We start from the raw sequence: 26,245 nt of genomic DNA, 5'->3' as shown, positions 1-26,245 counted from the left end.
TTCCTCCAGTGAGGATGGTTGGCTCCTTTGTCAAAGATGAGGTAGTTGAGTATGTCTGGAGTTGTTTTTGCATCTTCTAATCTATTCCACTGATCGTCGGGTCTGTTTCTTTGCCAGTACCATGCTGTTTTTATCACAGTGGCTTTGTAGTACAGTTTCAAGTTGGAAATTGTGATACCCCCTGCCATGACCCTGTTGCCTAGAATTGCTTTTGCTATTCCAGGTCTCTTCTGGTTCCAGATGAACTTTTGAATTACTTTCTCTAGTTCTGTGAAATATGCTGTTGGGATTTCAATCGGAATTGCACTGAATCTGTGTAGCAGTTTTGGAAGTATGGCCATTTTCACTATATTGGTTCTTCCTATCCAGGAACAGGGGATGTCTCTCCATTTTCTTATATCCTCTTTGAACTCTTTTTTCAGAGTGCTGTAGTTCTCAATGTAGAGGTCTTTTGCTTCCTTCTTTAGATTGATTCCTAGATATTTGATTTTTTGGGGATGCTACTGTAAAAAGAGTTGTTTCCCTAATTTCTCTCTCAGTGAGTCTGTTATTTGTATACAAGAAGGCTATTGTTTTTTGAGTGTTGACCTTGTATCCAGCTACTCTACTGAATCTGTCAGTTAAGTCTAGAAGTCTTTTGGTGGAGTTTTTTTGGGTCTTCTATGTAGAGTATCATATCGTCAGCAAGTAATGACAGCTTAAATTCTTCCTTTCCTATCTTTATTCCTTTTATTTCTTTCTCTTGTCTAATTCCTGTGGCTAATGTTTCCAAAACTATATTGAACAGGAGTGGTGATAGTGTACATCCTTGTCTTGTTCCTGATTTTAGTGTGAAGGATTTCAGTTTTTGACCATTTAGTATGATGTTGGCTGTTGGATTTTCATAGATAGGCTTTTTCAAGTTGAGATAAAGACCATCTATTCCAATTTTCTGTAGGGTTTTTATCATGAATGGGTGTTGAGTTTTGTCAAATGCTTTTTCTGCATCTATTGAGATGATCATATGTTTTTTGCCCTTGACTCTGTTAATATAGTGTATTACATTTATTGATTTATGTATATTGAACCATCCTTGCATCTCTGGGATAAATCCAACTTGGTCAGGGTGCATGATCTTCATGATGACCCTCTGTATACTATTTGCCAGTATCTTATTCAGGAATTTTGCACCTATGGTCATTAGGGAGATTGGCCTTTAGTTCTCTTTATTGGTTGGGTCTTTCCGTGGTTTTGGAATGAAGGTAACACTTGCTTCCAGGGATGAATTTGGAAGTATTGCTTCCTTTTCAATTTTATTGAAAAGTTTAAAGAGTAATGGCAATAGTTCTTCTGTAAATGTCTTGTAGAATTCAGCAGTGAAGCCATCAGGCCCTAGGCTTTTCTTTGTTGGTAAATTTTTAATTATGTTTTCAATTTCACTGATTGTAATTGGGGTGTTTAGAATTTTTATATCTTCTTTGTTCAACTTTTTGGTAATTCATATGTATCTAGAAATCTGTCCATTTCTTCTGTGTTTTCCATTTTATTAGTGTACAGGTTCTTGAAGTAGGTATTGATGATCCTCTGGATTTCTGTTGGATCTGTTGTGACTTCACCTTTTTCATTCCTAATTGCCTGGATTTCAGCCTTTTCTTTCCTTTTTGTGATAAGGTTGGCTAAGGGTTATCGATTTTATTTATTCTTTAGAAAAACTAACTCTTTGATTTGTTGATTTTTTGGTATCATTCTCTTGGTCTCTATTGCATTGATTTCCACTCTGATCTTTATAATTTCCTCCTTTGTACGAGCTTTGGGTTTGTCTTGTTCTTCTTTTTCTAGGAGCTTAAGATTCAACATTAGGTTGTTTATTTGAGCTCATTCTGTTTTCCTAGTGTGGGCATTCAGTGCTATGAATTTCCCTCATAGAATTGCTTTCATTATGTCCCATAGATTCCTATATATTGTATTGGCATCACCATTTATTTGTAAAAACTGTCTAATTTCTTTTTTAATTTCCTCTGTGACCCATTGGTTGTTCAGGAGAGTGTTATTCAATTTCCACATGTTTGTGAAGTTCTTGCAGTTCCTTATGCTATTGATCTCCAGTGTAATTGCACTATGGCCTGATAATATGCATGGGATAACTTCAATTCCTTTGCATTTACTTAAACATGTTCTATGAGCGAGTATGTGGTCTATTTTGGAGAATGACCTGTGTGCAGCTGAAAAGAATGTATATTCTGATTTTGTGGGGTGGAACACTCTGTAGACATCCATTATGTCCATTTGTTCAAAAGCTTGGTTCATTTCTAGTATTTTGCTGTTGATTTTTTTTTCTAGATGATCTGTTTGTGACAATGGGGTATTGACATCCCCCATTGCAATTGTATTAGTGCTTATTTGGTTTTTCATGTCCCCTAATATTTGTTTTGTATAGTTGGGGGCATTAATATTTGGTTCATATATATTTATGATTGTCACCTCTTCCTGTTGGATTGTTCCCTTTACAAGTATGTAGTGTCCTTCTTTGTTTCTCTTAATTAATTTTGGTTTGAAATTTACTTTGTCTGCAAATAAGATAGCTACCCCTGCTTTTTTCCAGGTTCCTGTTGCATGGAAAACTGTTTTCCATCCTTTTACTTTCAGTCTATGAGTTTCTTTTTGAACTAGGTGCATTTCTTGTATACAGCATATTGTTGGTTTTACTTCTTAATCTGTTCTGCCAGTCTATTTCTTTTGATTGGTAAATTGAGGGCATTAACATTGATGATTATAACTAATATGTACTGACTTATCACTGTCATGTTATTTTCCTGTTGTTGGTTCTTTTTTATTTTTTTACCCTCTCCTTTTAATTTCTTGCTTTGCCTGATGAATTTGCTCTGATGGGCCTCATGGAGTTGTGACCTTCATTATTTTTTTCTAGGGTATTGTTTAGAATTGTTTGGAGTGCTGGTTTGGTATTCATGAAGTTTCTCAGGTGTTCTTTGTCATGGAAGTATTTTATTTCTCCATCCATTTTGAAAGATACTTTTGCAGGATACATCAGTCTAGGTTGGAGGTTGTTTTCTTTTAGGGCTTGAAATACCTCACTCCAGGCTCTCCTTGACTTGAGGGTTGGTGTTGAGAAGTCTGCTGTGATTCTGATGGGCTTTCCTTTTCATGTGATTTGTTTCTTATCTCTAATTGCTTGTAGTATTTTGTTCTTCTGTTGGGTTTTCTGGATCTTGATTATTATGTGTCTAGGTGTAGATTTTTTTTGATCATGGCTAAGTTGGAGTCCTGTATGCCTCACTTATGTGTATGTCAAATTCTTTTGCTCTGTTTGGGAAGTTTTCTGTCATTAATTCTGAGAACAGTTTTTTTTTAATGTCATTTGTACTTTCTCCTGCTTTTTCATGGACTCCTATCAGTCTTATGTTATTCTTCTTTGCATCTCCTAGGAGCTATTGGATTGATTTCTCATAGTTCCTTACTATTTTTAACTCTTTTTTTTTTTTTTTGGTACTGAGGATCGAACTCGGGTCCTTGTGCAGCAGGCAGTGAAACCACTGAGCTAAATCCCCAGCCCCCTTCCTTACTATTTTTAAGAGCTCTCTCTTTTCTTGATCACTGACCTCCATGCTGTCTTCTATATCTGATATTCTGTCTTCAAATTGGCTCAGTCTGCTGTGTATGCTTTCAATAGAGTTTTTAATCTTCTGGATATCTGTTCAAATCTGTTTCATGGTTTCCATTTCTTTCCTATGCTGGGCATTCATGGTTTCCATCATGGTCCTGAGCTCATCTATTTTTTTTTTTAATCTGTTTCTGTTCTAGAGTCTCTAATCATGTCTTTCATTCTGCTCACCATTTCTGTAGTTATCTGGGAAATTATTTCTGTTTTGAATTTTTCTAGAGCCTCATTCATCTGTTTTGTTACTTCCTGTGCTATCAGTTCAGGGTGTTCAGGTGGTTGATTATCAGACTTTTCCACCTTGTTTCCCCCAGAATTTGCCTTTGGTGGGGTGGAAGTCTGGGTTTGTGCCTTGCTTAAATATCTTCCCAATTTTGTTTTTTTGTACTGTCCTTGGTTTAATTTCTGGGTTGATACTTCAATATTACTTATTGTAAATATCTTTGTTACCTGTATTTAGAACCCTTACGGAATGATTGCTCCTCAGAGGTGTCTTCCAGATATAGCTGGTCTTTAGGTTTTGAGTCTCTAATGACTCTGAGGCTATCTCATTTTCATTATACCAGGAAGGACAACTGATTAGATGATCAATCACAGCATCTTAGCCCAAGTGATGCAATCAGCAACACCATAGCATCAAGCACAGCTTAGAAAATGACAATTTGTGGTAGTGATTAGTCTATCACCTTTAACTGTGTGAATTAAATCAAAATCAAGGACCAGCCCAACATATGTTTATAGTGAAGAAACTCTTCAGTATAGCACCTTTACCCTTCAGGATGGGGACTTAAAAGGAGTTGGGGAGGGCGGCATAGATAGGTAGAAGGATAGGGAAAGGTTAGCAGTGAGGCCAGAGGACACAGGTAGATCATGCAAACTCTAGGAAACTGTTGAAGACAAGAGGAAAAGACAGAATGAAAGAACAAATATGAGAACAGAACAATAGCAATAGGGAGGCTAGAAACTACTTTCCTTTAAAACTGATGACAAGAGAGAAGGAAAGAAAAAGAAAGAAGAAATCTGAATTAGGGCCAGAACAGGAACAAAAAGGGAGATGAAGAACAATGTGGGACAAGGAGAGAATGAGAGAGTGAAAGAGAAAAAAAAGAGAAAAAGAAGAAAAAGAAAAACAGGAAAACAAGAAAAATTTGAAAAGAGTAGAAAAAAAAAACAAAGTAAAATTAAAAAGAGAGAAAAAATAATTTTGAAAATAACAAATAAAACATAAAAATGAAGGGCCTTCTTCAGAGTATGTCTCTGCTGTCACAATAGACAACATGGACAGCAGTGTGCAGATATGTCAATGAGTCTCAGCAAGCCAGTAGCAGACCTGTGAGATTCAGGCAGATTTCTGGCTGGAAGTCCCAAGTTGAGCTCCCTGTCCTCCTGCAGCATTGAACTCTGCAAGTTTCTACTGCAGGTTCCAGCTGCCCTTTCCCTTAAGATAGTCCAGGTTCTGATGGGACTTAATGATCCCTCCAACTTATCAAGTATGGTGGTCTGGTGCACCTTTATTGCAGAGATTCTCTTCACTTTTCCAGTGAGCTTCAATTTTCATCAAGGAGTCTGAGAGAGGCTCTCTTTCTGTTGTTCACTTCTGCTGTATCTTCTGGAGCACAGGACAATGGCCTTTATGACCCCCTGTGCCTCTATAGTGTGGAAACAGGTACCAGCAGAGCCAGGAGGCGGCGGGGTGGGGGTGGGGGAATGCTGCAGGTGCACAGCTAAGCTAGGGAAGTGGGGAAACGGGGCGTGGGCCAGACGGAGTCCCGCTCCACATGGCTGAGGTCCTCACCTTCAGCTCGCTGGTCGCTGGGAGGTGGGCGTTGTGTGGCAGGTTTTATTTCTCTGGGATAAACCTGAGCTGCAGAGCCGACGCCTTCTGCCCAGTACGAACTTCCTGCCGCTATCGTCGACTCGCAACCTGTTAGACCTAAAATTGACTTCATCAAAACATTTTTCTACGCCAGAAGACTTCCTTCCTCAAAAACTTATGAAAAATTTTGTCATAAATAAAAATATCCCTACTTATTAAGAAAAAATAAAACAATTTGGTCAAATAAAATTATAATTATCTTTCCATCAAAAAGCACATAAACAAATATATTTTTTAAAGACTCAAAAGAGACCTTATATAGTTACACTGTGTAGAATTTGTTTGGATGGAATTATATAATTTAAGACGTTTATACAGCAATTAGAAACTTGAATATTAGGTGATGTTAAAGAATAACAGTTAATTTTTAGTGTGCTTTTAGGTGTGACATTTTTGTTACTTTATAAACAGTTATTGTGTTTTAGAGACACACACCAAAGTGTTTCTGATGAGATCATATGATACTTAGGACTGTTTGAACATTATGACCAGAATAGGAGAGAAGATGGGAATAGAGATGAATCTAGATTAGCTTGAGTTGGTAATTACTAGAGCTCCTTGATGACTGATAGAAGGAAGATTTGTGTGTTATGTGTATTTTATACATACTAGAAATTTACACAAAAAAACATAAAAACATATACAAAACTAAGTATAGTTAAACTTATAAAACACAACTGAAAGGATGGAGTGGACAGTAACAAACTTTCTGTTTTAGATAGAATACATTTACTCAGCAATTATTTTGTGGTGAATCATTAAATGCCAGGCTTTGTGCTAGGTCCCAAGGATTCAAGGTGAGCAAGAAACTGGGTACTTGCCCTTTGGCAGGCTGGATGCTGTCTTAGAGTGGAGACAAGTAAATAGGACATTTCAATAGGGGAATGGCCATCCTTGTAGCTTTTTTTAAGGCCATCCTTGTAGCTTTTAAAGGAAGGGAAATGCTGATAGGACTCAGTGACTGCTTCCCTCTAGAGGGATTACTGAAAAAAACTCTTCTCAGGACAGACAAGAGGTTCCTGGCAACTGAGTGAGGGGTTTCCTGGAGAGAAGGTTATAGACACTCTATGGATGTTGTTCCTCAGGTGACAGCAGAAAAGGAAGGGCAAAGGATGTGTTAGTCACTTTTGTCACTGGGACATAATAACTGACACCCACAAATTAAAGGAGGAAAGGTTTGTTTTGACTTGCAGTTTGTCGAGGTTTTAGTCCATAGCTGGCAGGCTACAAGGCAGGATGGAATGGCAGAGGAGCATGGCAGAGAAAAAGTGGCTTATGGCATGGTGGGAGGGAAATGAGAGAGAGAGAGAGAGAGAGAGAGAGAGAGAGAGAGAGAGAGATCAAGGGAGGGAAGAGGGAGATCTGCCCTTCCAGGTTATACCTCCAGTGACCTGTCTCCTCCAACCAGGCTTCACCTCCCAACATCACATTTAGCTATAAACTCATCAGTGGACTAACCCATTGGTAAGTATTACACACTCATGATCCAATCACATCCCAAAAGCCCCACCTATGTGTATTGGAGACTTTGGGGAGACATCTAGATATAAGTCATAACCATGAAGTTATGGTCTATGAAGGGAACTTCTTTTTTTTTTTTTTAAATTCTTTTATTGGTACATTGTAGGTACACAACACATTTACATTTCTCATTAGGAACTTATACCTTTACATGATGCATCTTGGTTCTTATTTTTTCCCCATTCCTAGCCCTCCCTTCACCCCCTCCACCCTTCCCTATTTACAAAGACTTTGTTTCCATTTTTTCCATTTCTCATCATTTTTCCTTTCCATTCTTTCCTTTCCCCTGCCCCTCCCACTACCCCTACCCCTTTGGACCTTTTCTTCCTATTTCGCATTATCAATTATTCATTCTAATCATTGGTACATTTTAGGTGTACAATATAATGACATTCATCATTGGAAATTTGCACCTTTACATAATCTCTCTTGGTTCTTATTTTTCATCCTTCCCCTGCCCTCTCTTCAACCCCTCCATCCCTCCCTATTTACAAAGGCTTTGTTTCCATTTTTCCATTTTCTCATATTAATTCCATTCCCTGTGAAGGGAATTTCTAATGTGCTCCATAGACTCATAGTAATGTATTTTCTTAAGCCTGGGGAACACTCTTTCTCCATCCTGCATAAATGTATAATACTTTAGCCTGATTCTTTCTTAATTTCATAAAGAAACAACTGCACAAAAATTCAAATGATGTAGTAGTGCTATTCCAGGCTTTGTTCTTTCTATAAATGAATGATGTGATTTCACCATGGTCCAGACACCAGATGGGGGTTCTGAGACACATTCGAAGCCTCCAGATAGGATATGTTCAGCACTAGAAGGGGAAGTAGTGGCAATATCCTCAGCATGGAAGGCTTCTACCTCTTCATCCAACAATCACTGAGGAGTGTAATGGGCAAGGGCTGCCTGGAGACACTTACTCAGACCTTCTGGCTTCTCTATGGCCAAAAACTGATAATTACAGGTTCATCCATGGTTATCAGCCTCATCATTGCCACTCCACTTGGTCATTCTCCTGTGGCATACAGCCACAATCCCTAATGGTTTTGTAGATGCTGTGCAAATCGGTGGCAGACAGTCTTCATCACTTATACAGCCTTACCCTATCAGATCATGGAAATCAACAACAAATGCTGCCCTACCAAGCAAGCTAGAAAGATATTTTCCTAACTTTTCATGATTACAAACTCCTCTTAAACTATGAAAAGGAGAGGAGTGATGTAAATTACATTACCGGTCCAGTGGTGACAAATCTTAGATTGACACTGCCCTACAACATACATCATGATAGGAATGTAATGGTTTACTTGATCCCACTGAACATCACAGGTTCTGCTGAAATACTAAAACCTCATAACTAGAAAAAATTCCCTGTCCCTGCCCTCCTGTGACAGCCCCTCTAAACTGTGACCTAACCATGGATTTTTGGGGCCAGGGAGAGGTGAACTATAGAAATGAGCAGCTGTGTGTGGTGATCTATGCCATTTTCATGATAGAGTTAATGTAAATTTCCAGGCGGCCATGATCAGACACCTCTGTTTATGCTGCCAGACTCAGAAACTTTAACGTTTTTGTATTCATTACATCACTTCAGGGACCATTCAAGTTTAAAAGACTATAATACTATGGAATTAACTAAGCAGCTTTTTTTTTTTTCACATTTTCTTCCAGTTTGAAGAGAAGCTTATAAAATGTCCAGAAGATTTTGAAAAGTTAAAAAATGGTAAGATCAAGTATCTAAATGACTCTGATGAGGGTTTGCAGTATGAATTTTGAACATTGCATTAGCCAGTTTTCCTGTTGCTGAGGCACACAATACCTGACTTGCACAACTTAAGGGAAAAGAGATTTAATTTGGCTATTGGTTTCAAGATTCAGCCAATGGCTAGGTGCCTCCAAGGCATAAACATCATGGCAGAAGGGGATAGTGGAGCAAAGTTGCTTAGTTCATGACAACAGGGAACAAAACAGAGAAACCGTGCCAGAGGGGAATAGGCAACAGGCCATGTACAGTACCCCAAACTACAACTCCATGACCTGCCCAGACACACCTGGGAGCATGGTCTATTGCTAGGTATTTAATCCAGTGAAGTTGACGTATCATTATTTATGGTCACAATCCACCCTTTGTCAACTTCACAATCAAGTAATTCTCCATATTTAATTTTCAAATAAAGAAAATACCAAGTTCACAATTCAAACTAAGGTAATATAACTATTCCACATACAACTGGAAACATAATTCCTTCCCTAAAGTCTCAGCAGTTCCTGCAGTGCAACTCCACATCTCTTCTGAGACTCAAGGAAAACTTTTAGCTATGAACCTCTGTAAAAATAAAAAAAACTAGTAAGACAATCCCAAGGTATAATGGCAAAGGGTAAACATTCCCATTCCAGAGAAGAGCAATAGGGGGCATAGAAAAGAGCAGGACTACATCAAAACAGAAATCCAGCAGAATGAACATAGAGTCCAGTAGCTCTATATCTGGCATCTGAGAAATTCTATGTTAAATGTAAGTTCTGAAGGACTTGGGGAGACCCATTCCTATGACCTTGTCAGTTGTAGTTCACATGGCTTCTCTCTTGGGCCGGATGTACGCATGGCCTACAGTTTTTCTTAGTTAATGTTTCATGATCCTGGCATCTTTAACTTTCTGGGATCTCCACTGTAATTTTGACTTCTATAGTTTAACATACTGCCCCTATCAGGAGGTTCTTACATGTCCTCTCACACCTTCCTTTGAAATCTGAGTGGAAGCCTTCCTGACCTCACTGTTCTTGCATTCTGCGTAGCAGTAAAAGCAGTATCTGGTGGACAATACCAAGGGTGGCTGCCAGCTGGAGCAATAGCCTTGCCCCCTTGGACCATGGCTTCAGTGGACTCTGAGTGCCTGAATGACTGAGCACAGTGAAATGAATCCCAGGGAACAAATTCCCTAGGAGGCCTTTCTTGAGCAGACATCCCAAGCACTCACTTCTCAAATGAAAGTTTTAGTTTTATACCCTTGAGCCTATAATAGGTGCTGATTTCTCAGATCCTCTCAAGGAATCTTTTTTTTTTGAGATAGGGTCTCACTATTAGTTCAGCCTGGCCTTGAACTCACCATGTAGCCCACACTGGCCTCGAACTCATGGTTATCTTCCTGCCACAGCCTCCCAAGTGCTAGAATTACAGGTGTGTGCCATCATGCTTGGCTCAAGGCATCTTCTTGTCTCTATACAAAATACTTGGTTCTTTTTAATGGTGTTAATCTCTTCAGCAACCACACATTTTGTGCTCTAACTTACATGTCGTTCCTTTTGAGCCAAAATTTACATTTTTCAAAATTTCCTGCACTGCCTTTTGTTCCCAAGTCTCATTATGAATCTGGCTAAAAGCAGCTAACCAGGGCATATGCCATAGCATGAATGTTGAGCTGTCTTGAAATTTCTTTTTGCCAGATTAATTAGTCTACTCCTGTTACTCTCAGTCTCCTGTAAAGTCTCGGGACATGGGCAAAATATTAACAATTTTTCTGCCTGAGTGTAATGCACATGGCCTCTAGTACAACTACAAGTGGAGTCCTTGTTCCCAACTGAAACCTCTTAAGCCTGGTTTTTATTGTTTGCATTCCTATCAGCATTTTGCTCTTTTTGAGCTCCAACCAGATTTACCCATCAAGCTCTTCTTACCATATTCTAAGGTTTTTCTAGGCCTTTCTGAACCTTTCAAAACTTTCAAACTCCTGCCACAAAGCTGTTCCAAAGGCTTCTAACTACATGGCCAGATACAGTCACATCAATGACCCCACTTCTTGAGTGCCAATTTCCTGTGTTAGCTAGGTTTTCTGTCGCTGAGACACAATACCCAACACCCACACCTTAAAGAAGGACAGGTTTAAATTGGTGCATGGATTCAGTCAATCATCAGCTGGCTTCAAGGCAGAGACATCATGCCTGAAGGGTCTGCTGGAGCAAAGATGCTTAGTTCAGGGTGTCCAGGAAACAGAGCAAGAGTATAGTGCCAGAAAGGAAAAGGTGAGGGCTCATATATAGTACCCAAGGCCACATCTTCAAGATGCACCCAGACATACCCAGGAGGAAGCTTTGTTATTCTGCTAGGCATTTCTTTTTTTTCTGCTAGGCACTTCTTATCCAATGAAACTGAGTGTGTATCAGAATTCACACTCACAAATGTCACACAATGCTCATATGTTGCAAGAGTGGTAGTGGGGTTGATGGAGAAGCAGCAAGTGATGAAATATGAGATGTAGCTTCTTGAGGAGCTTTTCCAACTCTCTCAGGAATAAAAAAGGCTAGATCTCTCTGAGTATTTGTCCCTAAACAACTCCCACAGCTCTGTAAATGCTCTCTGCTTGCTTTCTATATGAACTATAGTCAGTTCATGATCCCACAATGTTCACCCATTGATGTACACACAAGCACATGCATTAGGTAACAGGAGATCAATATTTCATGAGCTTTTTCATTTATAGCTTGTTGGGAGTGGATATCCCAGCAACACTGCACACTTGGAAGAACACAGGTTGACATCACTATGTAGATACCTTTCTTAAAAACTTTGACAAATGTCATGACCATCATGAATGTCACTTTTGGAGCTCACCTCCAAACACTCCGATAGTATTTGTCTTAGTGACCTTGCTCATTGCTGAGACAAAATACTTGACACCAAAAGTTAAGGAGAAAATGTTTATTTGAGTCACAGTTTGTAGAGGTTTGGGTCCATAGTCAGCTGACTCCAAGGCAGAGTGGCATAGCAGAGGGACATTGCAGAGGAGAAAGAGTCAAGGGTAAAACAGGGCAGGCAGAAGATAGCAGCAGTGAAATACCAAGCGGCAAGTGATCCTTTTTCTGTCCCTTATATATCAAGGCCACACACTGTAAGGGTGAGTAGCACTCACACCAGTGTGGGCCTTCCCATTACCCACACTCAAAATTATGCCAACCCACCCAGTAGACTAATTTAGCAATTATACACCCTTAATCTCACCCTCACACACTATAGATCCAGCCACCTCTGAAAAAGCCCCTCCTATGACTACATGAAGCTTTGGGGGAACATCTAGACACAAGCCATAACAGTATTCTTGAACGTGAATAAAACACACAGAAAAACATGAGAGAGATATTGTATGTATGTGGATGGGAAATGAAAGATAATGAATAGGTTAAAAAGCAAAAGAAAGGTTGATAAGAAAATGAAGGACTACATGAAGCTAAGAACAAAATGCTATTTTACCTGAAGATGACCAAGTAATATCCCTCCCCCTTTTAAAAAGTCATTTGCACAAATATATTCTCATCTACAAATACCGGGACTCATAAACATTTCATCATCTTTTTATTTGCCTTTTTCCAATAGAAGGGCTTTTGATGTTCCAGCAAGTACCCATGGTGGAGATGGATGGGATGAAGCTGGTGCAGTCCAGAGCCATTCTCAACTACATTGCCACCAAATACAACCTCTATGGGAAAGATATGAAAGAGAGACTCCTGTACGGTATATTTTTCGTTCTTCCATGAGTATGTGATACAGGGAACATTTAGGTCCCACACTGATTGAGCAGGACCAAGGCAGGAAGATCATGACCAGCAGCAATGTGGGCCTAGACATATACAATGAGGTGACAATAACAAAGTCCTGGGAGATGAGGGAAGATTATAGTTGGGGTAGATTCAGATGACTGTGATTCTATCGGAGGATGATGTTTTCAGACACAGTACAGTGTTAGACGTTTAAAACAATGCTGAGGCATGAAATCATGAGGATGATGAAATTGTGACCCTGGGAGCCCAGTATCTTACAATTTGGATTTTGGCCAACAGCTTGGGACAACTGACAGCATTGGAAGAGGAGAAAGAGGAGTTTGGAGATGGAAGGATCCAAAAGACCTAATTTTCAAGTTTCAGAAATTATAAAAATGATGATCTGGACCTAAATTACCTGCTTATTCTGTGGACAGGTCACCTTGATGAATTTTAGTGGCACTCATGACACCAGGGCTACCTAAAGCATTTCATGGTGGGTTAAAATTGCAGAGTGATGTTTTAAAACTAAGGCTAGGGATTTTGGGTGTGGCCTTCCTGTCACCATAGAGCTTGATTTTTAAAAATTTACTTTTTTATTCTAATGTAATACAAGTATATATTAATAAAGAAAATATAAAAACAGTTCCATGGAAAAATAGTTTTTCATAACAAAAATAATTAGAGAATAACAATGGTAAATACACTGTTTATCATGATCTTAAAAGAATATATTTTCAATTGCTGTTCTAGCTCTCAACTCATTTCCTAATAATAGTATAGCTTTTTGGGTATAACATATTTTAATTATTAACAAAGTATCTCACCTTCGGTATAATTTTGAACAATTTCTTCCTATTTCACAAATATCTATTATACATTTTGTTCCTTATTTATACCTTCAGTTTCTCATACCAGAGAGACAATGTGATATTTACACATGTGTTTCTGATTCATTTCACTTAAGAGTATGGCCTTTAGGTACATCCAATTACCTAGAAATAGCTCATTTATCCTTCTTTATGGCTGAATAGCAATCCATTATATTAAAAAACACATCTTTTTTATCCATTCATCAGTTGATGGGCACTTGGGCTGTTTCCAAGATTAAGCTATTTCAAGCTGTGCCACTATAAACATGGGTGCACATATATCACTGTGGTATATTTTTACTTCGTTTGGTAAGAAACCCAGAAGGAGTACAGCTGGATCTAATGGGACTTCTAATCCTCGTTTTTGTGGCATACCCACACTGATTTCCACAGTGGTTGCACCAGCCTACACTCCCACCAACAGTGGAGAAGGGTTCCTTTGTCCCCACAGCCCCACCAGCATTTGTTGTTGGTTGATTTCTTGATAGCAGGCTTTCTTTCCGGAGTGAGATGGAATCTCAGCTTTGTTTTAATTATTAGAATCAACCAGAAAGACAAGAGACGATTTTTACTCACATGAAAATATCATAAGCTCAAGAGAGATTGTTGAGGAAAGAAAGATGAGTAGAGCAGGATAAAAGTAAAGGTGAAACTCTGTAAACAAAGAGGAAAAAAAGACAGAAAAAAGGAAACAAAACCTACGACAACAAAAAAATGAAATTCGTCTGGAGTCCACAGTTCTGTGGTAGTGTCTAAGGCAAGTAATGTCCCAAAACCGCACAGTGTACCTCCGCCAAGTCTCCAGTAGACTTAGTGCTGGGTATGGGATTGATTTTTTGGGAGCCTGGGCGGGTCTTCAGCCAGCAGCTTTGTGGATATCTGTCCCTGCCGCCCCCCCCCCAATTCCTTACCTTAGGTTGCTGTGGTGCCCTTGGGCAAGGACAGTCCTGTTGACTCCACTTGGTCTTTGCACAGCCTCTAGTATTTCTCCCCCACTGACACTTCTCTAATCCTGTCTCAAGGCTTGTCATAGGGTGGGTGTTGGGGGAGGGGTTGCTGTTGCTGCTGTGCATACAGTCCAAGGCTGTTAGATTCCGCTTCAAGCTTCTCCAGCAGCTTAGGTGCTGGACCTGGGCTAATTGCCACATGCCGGCCCGCGTCTTTCTTTGAAGCCACTGATCGTCACTCCTTTCCCAGCCTCTACAGCGCTGCAATTCCTAACTTCACTGTGGCTACGCAAAGGGAAAAGAGGGCTGGCTGCCCCTCCTTCAAGGAAGAAGCAGATTATTTCTGGTCGCTCAATTGTGTTTGCCAGCGAAATTTGCTACCAGGCTATAGCGTCTTTTATGAGGAGGAAAGCAAAAGAGGCCAGAGGGATTTTTTTCCCAAATCTATCCTGTGTGGCTTGAGTTAGCTGCACTTTTTCAGTCCTTCAGTTTCTTGGGGACTTCCTGTGTGGCGATTCTTGCTCGAAGCTGCCCACACTGCTAGTGGCCCTAGGGGCTGATGCGGTGTTTTATGAAGTCCTGTGTCTATGTTTCATTTTATTTACTAGTCTCTCATTTCAGATTGATTCTGGCGTGAGGATGTATGTCCCTCCCTTTCTTTCAATTACCTGTGGGGTTTTGGGTTTTTTTAAAATTGTTTTTTTGTTTGTTTTTGGTACGGGGGGGGGGGCGGAGGCGGGGATTGAACCCAGGACCTTGCACTTGCAAGGCAGGCGGTGGCACCACTGAGCTAAATCCCCGGCCCTCTACCTGTGGTTTTGTTGATCTCTCTCTGAGTAGGTCCAACATGACTCCTCCATTCAGCCATGTTGAATTTCTGGAGCTGCTTGATGAAAAATAAAATTCTGTATGAAATTGTTGGCAGTTCCTGAAAAAATTAAAAACAGTTATTCAGCAATTCTTCTGCTAGGTATATGCCCATGGGAAAAGGAAATATCTTTTTACTTGTTTAGAAATATACTTAGTAGCAATATTCAAATTTATCTAAGGGCCAGGGATTTAGCTCAGTGGTTCTGCCACCTGCCTTGCAAGCCCAAGGACCTGACCTCAATCCCTGGTACCAAAAAAAAAAAAAATTTATCTAAAGTAGAAACATCTCAAAGATCCAAGAGTGGATGAAGAGAGGGAAAAATGTACTAGAGGAATATAATAGTCATGAAAAGAGATTAAATGGTGATGTATTATATAAGGGATAAATGATGAAAATATTATATTGTATGTAGAAAGGAAAGGACACACAAAAGGTCACATAGTCCATGATTTTCCATGAAATATACAGACCATTAAAATTCATAAAGACTAAAAATATATTAGTGGCTGGTAGGCTGAAATTAGGGGGAGTTGGGGAATGATTGACAAAGCACACAAGATTTTTTGAGAGTAGATTAATAAAAATGTTCTGAATAGTGAATGCTAGTGTTTACAGAATTCTCGGAATGTAATAAAACACAAGTATTATATTTTCAAGGATTGACAGCTAAGATGTATGAATATGTAATAATAAAGCTGTCAAATAAATTTCAAAATAATTGTAGAAAGTCCAGCTTGAAAGAACAAAAAGAAAAGTCTCATGGCATACACTGTTTGTAACTGGATTTAAAAATGCACCAATGAAGGGGCTATTTAAAGCAGAATAGTTAGAGATGGAAATAAGGTCAGATTTGGAAAATAGCCTGTTTAAAAGATTGTGGAAATGTATTTCAGGGGAAATAAATGGCAGAACTTCTAACACTGAACATGACAATGAGCCTCTAGTGTGTAACAGGACTGACAAAAACAGAGATGAGCCCGAGAAGCTGTGCCAGAGACTCTGTCATCTGCATTTTTTTGAGGCACATGTGAAGCAGATAAGAGTGTCCACAAACCACACAGAGATGGCAAATCCTGTTTGTAGTTTTGGTGGTTACATACAGTGATTCCTCAAAGGTCTCTCATGACGGTGAATCTGCACTTGATCTTAGCCAAAACACTGAGAAACGATCTGACTGTGAATCTGGAGCAGCCACCAATGCTCTTTGTATGTGTATTTGTTCATGGATATAGCAAAAAAATATATATACATATATGTGTGTGTGTGTGTGTGTGTCCCTATGGATTGATGTGAGAGGTAAATGTTAATGCATATGTAAAACTCATAGAATAATGATTAACATATACGAAGTACCCACTGAAGTGAGTTAGTTTGTAACAACCTAATGCTCTTATTTACTTAGATTTTAAACCATAAAGTCTAAGAAAGAAACATTTGACTGGATGTGTTTGTCTTTCAGGATTGATATGTACATAGAAGGCATCATGGATTTATATGAAATGATCTCACATCTGGCACTGACTCCTCCAGATCAAACAGATACCAAGATGGCTTTGATCAGAGACAAAACAAAGAATTGCTACTTCCCTGCCTTTGAAAAAGTAAGTGAGTCTGCTCAGAGTTTGGGGGCACTGAGTTCAGAGGTCTGGAGAAAAGCTGGGTGCTCCTAGAGCCTTGATGTTCCAGTGAGCCCTCAGAACACCAGCAGGGAAACAGTAAGGCTCAGGGAAATATCTAAGAGTGAACTGGGACAAAGCATTATATGGTTATACCAAAGGTATAATTTTTGAGCCAAAGTTCAACATCTTATGCTTCAACCTAGGATTTACCACTTTACAGAATGTTACATTCACAAGGAGAACTTAGTGAGTGGAAGACTCTGAGCAAATTTTCAGATTGTGCAGATCCTGTAGAAGGCCCTGGGCTTTCATTCTAGAGCCACCTGATGAGAACAGCATGTCACAAAGGATTCTGACATGGGTGTAGAGAGACATGGGAACAGATGTCAATTTGAGAATATTGTAGTGTTTTGGGGATGAATGTGAAGACTCCAAACAAGGATCATTGTAAAGAGATGAAGAGGAGTAGATGTGAAGAGATGATAAGAAAAAAATCCTACAGGAATGCCTGGGGATTTAGCTCAGTGGTTCCAGTGCCTGCCTTGCAAGTGCAAGGTCCCGAGTTCGATCCCTGGCCCCCCCCAAAAGAACCCTATAGGATTTGGGAATATGGCTCTCAGTTTTGAGAGGAAAGCCATCCAAACTGAAGAATTAAAGGTCCATCATTATAAATGTATAAATGTAGTCTCTACCTTAGTTGAGATTTCTTTGTGAAAGTTAAGCAAGAAAATTTCAGGAAAAAACCACTTGAACTTATGCTAAATAAAAATAAAGAACCAAAAAAATTATAAGGGACATAAAATTACATAAATATATTAGAGAACTAATCCATCAATACTCATTTCACTTATTCTCCTCAATAAAAGTTAATTCATTGCTGATTTGCCCAATGAAAAGAATAATTTTAAGAACAATCAAACACACCACTCTGGACCTTGTGGTTTAGGACATATCACATGGTGAAAGGTTCTCTGGCAGTTTAAATCACGTACAGTATGAAATCTAGGAGCTCCATGCAAAAAAATAAGTCATGTATGTTACAATAAGGTGTTTGACATTGTATTCTGGTTTTTGTACCAGGAGTTTTTACTGACATCTCTTTAGAAGGTATGCCATGTGTATTTTTGCTTTTTAATTGCTCTGACTTCCACACTGCTAGAATACTTTAAAAAAATAGTAGCATACCTTGCCAGGAGTTTATTATACAAATTTTATACATCCACAAAAGTTGAAATAATATTGAATGAATGCATAGTCATCACCCAGATATATTGCCTCTATCATGTGTCCAAGTCTGTTGGACACTCTTCTATCAGTCAAATATAGAACTTTCCATGCATTACAAAGTTGCAGATATCAGCACTATTCACTGCTAGGGAACTTCCATGGAGATTATACCAGTCTAAAGAAGGATTCAGAGCTCATCTTGCAAAGGAATGATGAATTCAAGTTAGCCTAGGTTTATCTCAGATCCCAGAGAGATAATTAGAAAATGAGAATAGAGATGAGAACCCTAGGCCTTAAATGGCATTAAAGTGGTCTGCATGTGTAAAGGGTGCTGTGAGGGTGGAGATGCTGCCCACAGGAGATGGCACACAGAGAGCAGAGGGAAGCTGTGTGTCCTAAGGATTCAGGGCTGTTACTCTCAGGTTGTGAGCAGATGAAAATGTGGTCCAGCAGGAGCTGAGTCCTTGGCACATGTGGAAAATGCAGAGAAGGCTGGCAGTATGCACATGACAATGAAAGGGGTGCCTGGGCTCTAACACAGGAGTGAGCAGGGCCTACTTCTCAACCTCCCTCATGAGTTAGGGCCCTGAAAAAGGTCTGGAGCTCCACACCCATCAGGGAGGCAGCAGCACAGTTGAGTTGGGATGAGAGGCCCAGGGGAAAGCTGAGGTCCCAGTCTGACTGTACCTGTTCACAGTCTGTCTTCTCAAATTCTGCAGGTGTTAAAGAGTCATGGACAAGACTACCTTGTTGGCAACAAGCTGAGCAGGGCTGACATTCACCTGGTTGAACTTCTCTACTGTGTTGAAGAGGTTGATGCGAGTCTTTTGGCTGCTTTCCCTCTGCTGCAGGTGACTATTCCACTGCCCTCAAGAGGCGGCCCCACATCTCCCACAGTGAATCTCATATTTGCTTTCATAGTGTAGTCCTGACTTCCAGCCTCCTCCATGTCTTCAACCCCTTCCCCTATGCCTCCAAAGTGACCTTCTAGACCTTGGATTTTTGGCATGCAGATAATTATTTGTGCAAGGAAATAAGAGATGAATGCTGCTCCAAGAATATTTGCCCTTGTAAGGAGTAGAACTAAGGGTCCTACATCTTTCTTGCTGCTCCCTCCCCCCTCATTCCATTGTGGACCTCCTGATCTGCGTGAGAATCCTTTTATCCCAGATGTCCTTGTCTTTGCATACTGAGTCCATTTGAGTAAGCATTTATACATTTGATTACCTCCCCTTAACTCCGGCTCCCATTGTCAGACGTATTATTGTGCCCATAGCTTCCCACCCTGTAAACCTGCCCTTCACCCAATACCCATCAATACCATTAGTCTGAAAGTTGGTTCTGTCTGGCCCCTGATCAATATTTTCTATCTTCATTTCCAAGTCAGTCTACCTCTACTTTTCTTTGTTTAAGTACATTTCTCTGCTTGTGTCTGACAGGCACACTGTTCTTTTTTATGTTACAAAGAAAATGGATGACAAGGGTGCATGTCTAAGAAGGATAGATAGAGGAATAATGTCTAGAATATATAAAAAAATTAAAAATGTAGGCTCCCCAACATAAAAGACCCAATCAAAAGATGGGCAATGAAATGAGCATATCCTTCTCATAAATACAAATAGCCAGTAAGTACACGAAAAACAAATTCAACATGTCTGTCCATTACAGAAATGCAAATTAAAACATCGTACTCTAGAAAGAATTGCTGTCATCCCCAAAATCAAATAATAACAAGTGCTGGCAAGGCTGCAAGGAAAAGAAATCCTTTTATAATGTTGATGGTAATGGAAACTAATACAACCATGATGGAAATCCTCAAAAAAGTGAAACTAGAAATTCTATTTGACCCAGCTATTTTCTTGTAGGGTATCTTCCTGAAAGAGGTAAAGACATCATATTGTAGTGATACATGCATATCCATATTTATAGGAGCATAGCTCATGATAGCTAAATGTTGGAAGCAGCCTGTATGTTCATCAACAGATGAATGGATAAAGCAAATGTGGTATTTATACACAATGAAGTACTACTCTGCCATAATTAAGGATTAACTCAAATCATTTGTAGGAAAATGGATGCACCTTGATAGCATAAATTAGGTGAAATTAAGCTGTGATACACAGCTTAAATATTGCATGGTTTCTCTTAATGAGAAAACCAAAATATAAATAAAGCGCAAAATAAAAGATAGATAACAGGAAATAAGGAGACAGATCTTTTCCAAATTGGAAGAGCACCAAGAGATGGAAGGAAGAGAGAGGGAGGAGAGGAGAAGGGGATTAAAAACAGAATTAAAGTTCGTCACATACACGTACCAACTCCCCACAAGGATTGTGATCATTACATACTACAAACATAAACTAATAAAAATTAAAAATTAAAAAAGAAGGTAGGAAAGACTATGCCTCAATAAAAATTTTCAAAAGGTGTTCAAGGCAGATGCTATTGAGTCATGCAATCTACTTCTTACAGTCTTTATGAATAAGTGTGTGCTTCCAGCTCCACACTGGTGACAATAGAACCACTCAGCTGGTCTTTTTTTCAGGGAGCTGGGGAAATATTTTCAGGGTGTTCTAAGAGTTGATTTGGACTTTAAGATCCACCACTGAGACTGTAATTGTGTGTTGCAGGCTCTAAAAACCAGAATCAGTAACCTGCCCAATGTGAAGAAGTTTCTGCAGCCTGGCAGCCAGAGGAAGCCTCCCACTACTGCAAAAATGATAGAAGAAGCCAGAAAGGTTTTCAAGTTTTAGTTAGGTTGGCCTTGACCAAGCCCAAACGTGAACCAAACATCTAAATTTTTCAATAATAAAATTCTTTGCGTAAAGGTTGACCACGACTTTTATGGGATAATAAGCCACTTATGATTGCAAATGGTAATTGCATAATAAAATTCCTCTGAGAAGTCTTAAGACATTTTTTTCATTAAGATCTGATATGTAATTAGATTTTGAATGTCCTTTTTTTGGAAATAAAATTTTTACTTAAAAAGTGTGGATTATACGGTTTGCTTTACTTTTCCAAAAATTGTTCTATGATATCACTCATACAGTCTATTAGAGAGAAAAGTTTACAAATTTGTATTTGATCTCACATATGCACAGAAAATAACTGTTTTTCTGGGCAATAGTGCAACAAAGTTTTCCAACAACCCATGTGCTCTATACACACATCCCTTAATGCTTCACAAAGAATAGAGATTTTTCCCTCTGCTGTTAACCTTCAACCAATTCATTGAAATCCTTGCAGGAAGTTTCTTTGAAAAGCCAGTCTATGATGATTTACTGAGAGAGTCGATTGAATATGATTAACCTTTGAATTGGGTGCTTTGAAAAGGCACATTTAATCCAATTCTTTTGGGATGAATAGGTTGAATTATAACTCTTCTTGCAGTCCAATATGGAAACTTGTGGCATCTGAACAGAGGAAGGGCCTTTTCCATAGCTGAACGTTGCCCCCTTTAGTGGAAAGGAGTTTCTCACATGAGCAAATGGCACAAAAACCCATAGGAGATCATATTGAGCTCTGGAGCCAAGAAAGAGAAATCCTTTAACAGGGTCAGTACTGGTCTCCACCCTTCTCCATTGAATCACACCCTCCCATTCAGGTCACTAGAAAAACACCTTACACTGTATCCTTAGCACAAGAAAAGTCTGCTTTATACTCAAGTCAAGGCCTTGTTGGTGTATATAGTTAATAATTTAGAATTGTTCATTGAGTTGCTTTGGGGTGCATTGCTACAGAGATGTATAAATGAAGAATTTAGAAAACTATAGCATGAAAATCCAATGATGTGAGAACAATTAATGATATATGAAAACAAAAGAGATGTAGCACGTTAAACATTCTGAGCTTGTATGCAGTGCAAAGGGAAAAGGTAAGAGTTTATGCTGAAATTACTCTGTCTAGAGCAGTGGTGATGAAATGATCATGAAGTGAAACTGTTAAGATCACATGATTGGAATCCCCAACTGACCAGTGATGGTGACCTATATCTGCATAGTTCATGCCTTCAAGTGCTTCTCAGCCTCTGCTGCCTATGAAAGAGGAGATACCCATGCCCACTATGCACAATCTAACCTACAGCTAGATGTCATTTATGATACACAGTAGCTCTTTCCTTTGACAGAGATGCTCTGTGACTTGTTAACAAATGTTGATGTCATTGGTTTTTCTATTTTTCTGGTTTTGTTTGTTCTTTTTCTTTGGACACTGGGGATTGAACTGAGGACCTTGCTCTTGCAAGGCAGGCGTAGTGCCACTGAGCTAGATCCCCGGCCCTGTTTTCTGTATTTCTTTAATGTCAAGTTGTGTTCACTGTTGGATAGAATTTTTTATGAACAAGTTTTAGGATCTTCAAGGAGAGTGTAAATCTGTACAACTGTTAAATTTATATAGGAACATGACTTGGTTCCAGTATAAATGATTTCAACAAAATTAAAAAGAGTAATTCTCTTATTGTGAATTGTCTTATTTTCAATCCAACAAGTACTGTTAATCCTTGGACTTTACCCAATTCAATATTTGCCTCAGTCCTCTGCTCTTTACTAATTTCTATTCCTTATTCATCCTGTTTATTCAGTGGGACAGACTCAGTTCTTTATTAATCCAGTTGAAACAGCAGAAAACTATATCTGATAGTCAGGATTGGTTGACCCAGTGTTCTGGTTAATATTTAATGTTTCTCTACTACTCATTCTCACCAAGAATGATCAAAGAAAAAATTGTACAACCTGAGTGACCACTGAAATATCTCACAGTACTATTCTAGCTATCAAAGCATCAGTGATAGTGGCATATGACTGTGTCCAAAACATTAGGATAAGAAATACCATGGATCTGTACGAAGGTGGGGTAGGTACAGTCAGCAGTTAAAGACTTGGAATTGAGACAGCCAGAAAATAGCTACTCAATGAGGAGAAAGAAGAGGAGCTCTGGGAATGAAGAAAGGATGATGAGAAGCTAAAAATCACAGAGAAATAGAAAGGTAAAGTGGAGAAAAGAGCAAAGCAATTCACAACACCTTCACTAGCTCCAAGGGAGCAGTCAGAAAGGGCCAGAAGCACAAGCAGTAAACAATAGATCTGTGTGGCTAGCTGCAAGAAAAACCCAAGGTCAAGCTGGGCATAATGGTCCAATCTCAGCACTTGGGAGGCTGAGGCAGAAGGATTACTGTGAGTTTGAGGCCAGCCTGGGGTACACAGTGAGTTCAAGACTAGCCTGAACTACATAGCCAGAACCTGTTTCAAAACAACAACATAAAAAAGAAAATCTCTAAGGTTATTGCAAGCTGTAAATCCAATGTGGAGGTGTACTCTGAAAGTGATTCCTCTCACATGACAAGCTAGCTTTGGAGAAGAAAGCCACTGGACCATCCACCATATCTTCAAGTGATAGGACTAGGAGCCATTTTGAGTAGAGGCTTTATTTTGCTGAAGCTGACCTCCAGGAATCAGAAGTCATGGAATAAACACACTCCATACTCCATGGTTTCTGAAGATAACTTGCTGCAATGACTGGATGGGAAACAGCAATAAGAGATAGATATGGAGAGGGGGATGACTACTCACAGATCCCCTGAGAAGTATATCCAGGAGGAACTCAGGCTATTAGCTATTAGGGCACTGCAGTTGGCTGAACTGCTCACTGGGGTGAGTCCCCAGGCCTGTTCCAAGTGGTTTTCAGAAGGGGTGGATCTGAAAGTTCACTGGATTCCTTAGTTGCCTTTGCTGTCTCCCTCAGCACAAAAATCAGTCTGTTTGGTTTCCTCATCCACCAATGTGTTCAGGAATATGCCTGTGCTTGGATGTTTCCCACAACCCTGAGTGCATGGACGGAGGGAACACTGGAGCCTTAAAGTCTTGTTCTGAGAACAAGAACTAGGATGGAGCAATGGCACTGTTCACTCTTTGGTTGGTTAGAACTTATTCCATCAAAAGCAGAAACTAGTCCTCAAGAATTGCTTGATTATACCTCAAGTGATCCAGATTCTTCCCATAGAGGACACTAATTCCTTGCTCCTTGAAAGTCTATGCTTAGCCTGTACTGCTTATATTTTATTTTATAATCTAGCAAAGTGGTAGTGTTGCATTCATTTTATATGAAATGGAGCTGAACATACTGAATATTTCACAAATTTATATTTATTTTATGCTAGAAATAATCCCCTAAGAGGCCTTCTATTTTTATTTTTCTTAGGTTCTTTTATTGGTACATTTTAGGTATACAATACATCTACATTTATCATTGGGTGTTAGTACCTGTACATAATGTATCTTGATTCTTATTTTTACCCCATTATCTGTGCACCCTTCACCCCCTCCACACTTCCCTATTTACATAGAAATCATTTCCATTTTTTTCTTTTCTCATAATATTTCCTTTCCCTTCTTTCCTTTCCCCTTCCCCTCCCTTTACCCTTACGTCTTTGGATCTTTTTTCCTATTTCAAATTATCAATTATTCCTTTTAATCATTTTAACCCTTATTTACACTATCAGTTTCTCACACTAGAGAAACTATTCTGTATTTACATATGTGTGTCCTATTTATTTCACTTAAGAGTATGGCCTTGATATGCATCCATTTAGCTATAAATGACTCTAGTTTTACATTCTTTATGGTAGAGTAGTACTCCATTTTATTAAAAAACCCACATCTTCTTTATCCAGTCTCCAGTTGATGGGCATTTGGGCTGTTTCCAAGCTTTAGCTATTACAAACTGTGCTGCTATAAACATGGGTGCACATATATCACTGTGATATGATTCTTTTAATTCTTCTGGGAAGATATCCACCAGGGGAATAGCTGGGTCAAATGGGACCTCTAGTCCTAGTTCTCTGAGGTATCTCCATACTGATTTCCACAGTGGTTGCACCAGCTTGAACTCCCACCAACGATGGAGGAGGGTTCCTTTCTCCCCACACCCCCACCAGCATTTGTTATTGGTTGATTTCTTGATAGCAGCCATTCTTTCTGGGGTGAGGTGGAATCTTAGTGTTGTTTCTATCTGAATCTCTTGAATGACCAGTGATGTTGAACATTTTTTCATATATTTATAATCCAGTGTTTCCAACACCATTTATTAAATAGGCTATCTAAAAGCAATTCTAGGTAACAGAGACATGGTAGAGGGTATTACAATCCTCAATTTGAAACTATACTACAAAGCTACTGTGATAAAAAATAGCATGGTACTGGCAAAGAGACCTGAAGACCAGTGGAAGAGATGAGAAGATGCAGAAACAACTCCAGACACACTCAGCCACCTCATCTTTGACAAAGGAGCTAAACACCCTCGCTGGAGGAAAGATAGTCTCTTTAATAAACGGTGCTGGAGAAATTGGGTTTCAACTTGCCAAAGACTTTTAAAACTAGATCCATATCTCTCACCATGCACTAAACTAAAATCAAAATGGATTAAAGATCTAAATATAAAAATAGAAATGCTGAACCAGCTGGAACAGAGATTAGGTAGAACTCTTGAAGACATCGGGGTAGGAAAAGACTCTATGAACAAAACCTCAGTTGCCCGTGAACTAGCACAAACAATCAACAAGTGGGATCCCTTCTTACTAAAAAGCTTCTGCACAGCAAGAGAAACCACCAGCAGTGTGAAGAGACAACCCACAATGTGGGAAAATTTTCACCTGCTCTTCCTCAGACAAAGGTCTACTATCTCGAATCTATAAAGAACTTTAAAAAATCAGACCTCCCAAATTTAAAGACCCAATCCAAAAATGGGCATCTGAAATGAACAGACATTTCTCAGACAAAGAAGTAGAAATAGCAAATAAATACATGAAAAAATGTTCAACATCATTGGTCATTCGAGAGATGCAGATGAAAACAACACTCAGGTTCCACCTCACCCCAGAAAAAATGGCTGCTATCAAGAAATCAACCAATAACAAATGCTGGCGGGGGTGCGGGGAGAAAGGAACCCTCTCCATTGTGGGTGGGAGTTCAGGCTGGTGCAACCACTGTGGAAATCAGTATGGAGATACCTCAGAGAACTAGGACTAGAGGTCCCATTTGACCCAGCTATTCCCCTGGTGGATATCTTCCCAGAAGAATTAGAAGAATCATACCACAGTGATATATGTGCACCCATGTTTATAGCAGC

The 26,245-nt window shown here is 39.3% G+C and overlaps 1 protein-coding gene across 1 annotated transcript in view; it reads left to right on the top strand.

Annotated features, from left to right (window-relative positions):
• Positions 1–22,580, top strand: part of LOC101714852 (glutathione S-transferase A1) — a 28,118-nt gene extending 5,538 nt beyond the window's left edge. The window contains exons 3-7 of the mRNA XM_004869026.4: positions 8,728–8,779; positions 12,422–12,554; positions 16,735–16,876; positions 18,841–18,972; positions 20,752–22,580. Of these exons, the coding sequence (XP_004869083.1) occupies positions 8,728–8,779; positions 12,422–12,554; positions 16,735–16,876; positions 18,841–18,972; positions 20,752–20,874 (582 nt within the window). The 3' untranslated portion in view covers positions 20,875–22,580. The remainder of the gene's footprint in view (positions 1–8,727; positions 8,780–12,421; positions 12,555–16,734; positions 16,877–18,840; positions 18,973–20,751) is intronic.
• The last annotated feature ends 3,665 nt before the right edge of the window (positions 22,581–26,245 follow it).

Source organism: Heterocephalus glaber, unplaced genomic scaffold, assembly GCF_053883595.1.
Source record: "Heterocephalus glaber isolate CG9 unplaced genomic scaffold, H.glaber_assembly_v1.0 deba00001523, whole genome shotgun sequence".
In the NCBI taxonomy this organism is placed as follows: domain Eukaryota; kingdom Metazoa; phylum Chordata; class Mammalia; order Rodentia; family Bathyergidae; genus Heterocephalus; species Heterocephalus glaber.
The sequence above is the reverse complement of the archived record's forward strand: the minus strand, read 5'-3'. Positions and strand labels throughout refer to the sequence as shown.